Source organism: Chaetura pelagica, unplaced genomic scaffold (genome assembly GCF_000747805.2).
Source record: "Chaetura pelagica isolate M959 unplaced genomic scaffold, ChaPel_1.0 scaffold453, whole genome shotgun sequence".
In the NCBI taxonomy this organism is placed as follows: domain Eukaryota; kingdom Metazoa; phylum Chordata; class Aves; order Apodiformes; family Apodidae; genus Chaetura; species Chaetura pelagica.
The window spans coordinates 1,457,724-1,462,412 of NW_009952879.1; the positions used below are offsets into that span (position 1 = coordinate 1,457,724).

The 4,689-nt window shown below is 44.9% G+C and overlaps 1 protein-coding gene across 1 annotated transcript in view; it reads left to right on the plus strand.

Moving 5' to 3' along the window:
* PARP16 (poly (ADP-ribose) polymerase family, member 16) overlaps positions 1–4,664 on the plus strand; it is a 26,983-nt gene extending 22,319 nt beyond the window's left edge. The window contains exons 3-7 of the mRNA XM_009995326.1: positions 380–517; positions 1,443–1,649; positions 2,783–2,954; positions 3,664–3,805; positions 4,411–4,664. Coding sequence (XP_009993628.1) covers positions 380–517; positions 1,443–1,649; positions 2,783–2,954; positions 3,664–3,805; positions 4,411–4,555 — 804 coding nt within the window. The 3' untranslated portion in view covers positions 4,556–4,664. The remainder of the gene's footprint in view (positions 1–379; positions 518–1,442; positions 1,650–2,782; positions 2,955–3,663; positions 3,806–4,410) is intronic.
* Positions 4,665–4,689: the final 25 nt, after the last annotated feature.

The following is a 4,689-nucleotide window of genomic DNA, read 5'->3' on the forward strand; positions in this document are numbered from 1 at the left end:
GGCTGTTCCCCGGGGGACAGCGCGGAAGCCGCAGCTGGAAACTTCCACCTCCTGCGGGGCGTTGTGACGAGGTTTGTTTGGAGGGGTTTGTGTCTTGGCCTGCGTTTATCCCGCTGCACCGCGGCGGTTTCTCGTCCTGCAGGAGCTCGGTTTCCTTGCAGGTGCTTCACAGGTCCATGTATTTCATAGCCGGTGTTTGTTTTCAGGACGAATGACAAATCTCTCTGACAGAACTGGAGGCAAATTATTTGTATCTCAGAACAGAAGCTGCTTTTCAGTTCACCACCTATCAGGGTGAAATGCTGTTCTGTTTTCACTAGAGGTCTCTGTTCAGTCATGATGGAGAGAAGGAGCTTGTGCCAACTGCCTCTCTGCTCAGCTTGCAGATACCAGCGCCCTGCCAAGCCTGAGGGAACTTCTGCAGTCTGATCCCAACACGGAGAAAAGGACCTGGGATTTGTTTGGTTGGATTTTATCATCCAAGGTCTTAACGATACAAAGTACTAAAAAGCAGGAGGTAAGTTCTGAATTCTGAGTGCCTTGATTAAAAGATGTCTTTTGAGGCAACCTTGCACTTCAGAGAGTATTTCCTCCTGCCAGAAGTTGGTTGGTTATTGTCAGAGCTTGGAAGTTCAACATAAGTACATTTTTTTCTGCATATAGAGAGAGGTTTCTTTTTAAAATGTTCAGAAACACTGTTTTAAATAAAGTTATCACTGTCAGTAGTTGATAATGGGCAGTAATTTTAGCTGGTTACTCCCATTAAGTAGCTTGTACCTGCATGTTCTGGACCAAGATAGGCCAGCTCAGGTGTCACAGAGCTGGGACCTGCTTCTCACTGAGAAACACAACTTTGTGCTTCTGCAGTACTGCCCCAAAAGTGGAAAGATTGAGAGCCACTGAGAGGCTGGTGTAACAGGGATCAAATAGTTGTAGAGATTGGTAGCAAGATGAAAACAAGTTCTGTCTTCATTTTTTTTCCCTGCCTCCAAGATCAGCTCATGAATATGTTGCCTTAGTAGCTAAAGTAGAATAGTGATACTGACCTCACATCATCAATTAATTCATAATCACAATTCAGGATTCTTTTTTTTCTGGAAAGAAGAATTAGAATCATAGAATGGTTAAGGTTTGAAAGGATCTTAAAGATCATCAGGTTCCAACCTCCCTGCTGTGAGCAGGGACACTTCCCACTAGACCAGGCTGCACAAGCCTCATCCAGCCTGGCCTTGAACACCTCCCTGGGCAACCTAAGATTTAGCTTTGATAGCAAGAAACTGTCAGAATTTTTACTGTCCTATTACTTCTGAATTATGACAGTATTGAATTCTCATCAAAACACATAAAGCAGTAGGAAAAGCTAAGAGAAATAAGGTAAGAAAAATCACCAGTGAGTAATCTAACCCCATAAACCAACACTTGTATTCCTTCCTGTTTTTAAGTATGAGAAGATCCAAGAGCTCACAGGGATGTCTGGGGTTGCAGTTCCTGCCCCAGACTACCTCTTTGAGGTTGTGTATAGTGACCAAATGAACACCAAGTTTGCTGAGACCCAGGGGGAGCGGGACCTCATCTACGCCTTCCACGGGAGCCGCCTGGAGAACTTCCATTCCATACTGCACAACGGCCTGCACTGCCACCTGAACAGGGTGAGGCTCCTGGTACTGACACCATCTTCCCTTGGTCACTTGCAGCCAGTGACACTTGTTAAAAATAGGCCCTTTAGGGGGTATGAAATGTGCTGATGGTCTTTTTACTGCTGTTTTCACTTCAGCGTGGACCTTTGTGGATGGTTGTGTTGGATTTTTCTAGTGCAGCCTGAGGATAAAAATGGGAAGTGGCACAAACCCCTCCTCTCCAGTGTGACAAATTACATCCATCCTTTGGTTCTTTGTGAGGAAGTATAATGCCTCTGAAAATACTGGCTTGACAGCCTGCAGCTGGGAAGTGCCTGTGCACAGAAGAGGGGACACTGACTCAGGCAACGTGGAGATTCTCTGCCTGGCCTCAAGTTCAGCTCAACTAAGTTTTAGGTGCTACTTGCAAATGGAACCTTCTTTAAATGGCCTGGTTTAGGGACATGGCCTGGCAGGTTTGCACCTCTTCTGATTCCAACTGGAGGGCAGTTGGGAATTCTGGGATTTTGTGTCATCTGTAAAGCAGCTTTGACAAAGCAGCTGCTCAGCCTTCCAGTCAGCCTGGACTATGTTTTCCCCCCACATTCTTTATGAATAAATTATGGCTTTTCAGGTATAGTGGACTTACTGCCTTAATAATTTTAGCCAGTGTGGCAAAACCTTCAATTCAATGTTACTAAAACAGTTCTGTTTGAAAGGGATTCACTGTTTACAGGTACTTCCCTCTTTCCTAGTAAAGCATAGATTTAAATGTGATTAAAACCTTGCCTTGTTTGTGGAGGCTGGATTATTGGAATGACAGCAGCCTCAGTTGAGCAGTGAAATGCCTCTAACAGCCCTACAGTCTTGTTGATAGAAAACACTTCCACTGGCAAACTAAATCCAAATCCAGGAAAGCATCAATCTGTCCACACCAAGGGCTGTGCCAAGCAGCTAATTGGAGGGATGGGAGAGGGCAGCTGCCCCACCCTGAGGAAGTTGTGCCAGAGCAAAAATAGTGCACAGAGCAGGCCCAGCATGGGTCAGAAAATCCTTCCTTAGTTTACCTTCTGAAGCAAGACTGCCAGCCTGAAAGGAAAGAACACTTGTGTGCTGGTTGTAGTGTGTGCTACAGGGTTTTAAGATATCTTTCTGCTCTGTTTCAGACATCCCTGTTTGGTGAAGGTACCTATCTTACCAGTGACCTGAGCCTGGCTCTTCTCTACAGCCCTCATGGCCTTGGTTGGCAACGAAGTGTCTTGGGCTCTATCCTGAGCTGTGTAGCTGTTTGTGAGATCATTGACCACCCTGATGTGAAGTGCCAGGTGAAAAAGAAAGGTGAGTCTATTGCAATAACAACTAGGGGCAGTTCATCTCTTACTTTCATTTCTCACATTTCAAAGAGTGTAGATAGAGTGTGGATGCTCCCCAGCAGAAATTGACTGCCAGCTCCTTTTGACCCCTCAACAAATACACAACAGCCTCATTGTCTGGGAAGCCTCTCTCAGTATATTTAAGGGATAGAAAATATTTTGGTGGCTTTGCTTGTTTTTTTCCTAGTTTCAGTAATATGGTAAAACCATGCCTGATCCTTTCACCTGTGATGGTGGGACAGAAGTATCACAAGTGTATCAAGAATGAGTTTTATTAGATGTTCTACTCAGATTGTCCTCCTTTGACTGTTTCCTGCTGGCAAGGCCCAATCCTTTGACATTGTTTTTCTTCCCCTGTTAACATTAGCAGCTTCTCAGGCACTGTGTGGGAGACCCAACTCCTTCTCACCCTGGGCCATAATGCCACCCATACCAAGGATGACTAGGAGTGGCATAGCCTCAAGCAAACTTTTCAGTCTATTATTGGATGCTGAGGGATGCAGGGGAATACCAACACTAGATCTTTGGTCAGCTCATTCCCACCCTTGTGGGTGTGGTTGTGTGAGGAGGGTGTTCTTTGGTTTGCTCTTTTACAGTCACTTAAAAATTGTGCATCTTTTTATTCCTTTTCTATTTCCATCCCCCAAGACCTCCTCTTTTCTATTTCCATGCAGATTCCGAAGAAATAGACAGGAAAAGAGCAAGAGTGAAGAACAGTGAAGGGGGTGATGTGCCACAGAAATACTTCGTGGTCACAAACAATCAGCTTGTACGAGTTAAATACTTGCTAGTATATTCACAGAAACAGCATAGGAGGTAAGAGCTGGGCTGGCTGGAGTGATGAACATGCTATGACAGCCACATAAACACATCTCACTTTTTAGCAGCCACAGAAAACAAGCAAGGAAGGTCCACTGCACTGCCAGAATTTGGTTTTAGCCTGTTTGCTGTGGAAATATGGCTTACATCACCATGTTTCCTCTCACTCTTTGACAATCCCAAGCTCAGCTAAATTTCCTTTTTCACCAGACCTGTAAGCACTTAGTATCTTTGAGAGCTCTAATAATCTGTTTGTGTCAGGAAACAAAGAGTGAAACTCTGCTGAGTGCAGTTCTTAACACTGGGCAGTTTGAACTCTGCCCTTATCTCTCCTGAGTGGTAGCATTCACCCAGCTAATCAACAAGTGTTAATCTGAACATACAGACAGTTCCAAACCACAGAGAAAGGTGTGAACATGGGGAGAAGGGACAGGATTGGGCATGGAGATTTCAGGAAAAGCCATGGGGAATCAGTTACAAGAGTTGTGGAACAACTTTGGTTTCCTAGCAGTAGCTTAACCATTTAAAATAACGAACCTAAGGTTCTCTTTGCCAAGGTATTATGCATCTCTGACAGGATTCATGCACTTCTCCCTTTTCAGGCCTTCCAATCAGTCTTCCTGGTTTTACACCCACCGTTTTGCCATAATGATGCTGCTGTACCTGCTGCTGCTGGTGGTGATAGGGGCCAGCAACTCACCAACCTTCACCTACTACTGGCACAGAATGTTTGACTCAGAGAGATGAATTCCCCAAGATGAAAAACTGTCTTTTCACCACGTGCCTTAAGAATAGCCAATCTGCACTGCACCTGTTCCAGAGCTCTGGAAATAAAGGTGCCTGGAGCTTTCCAGTTCTGTCACCAATATATTAACCTCATG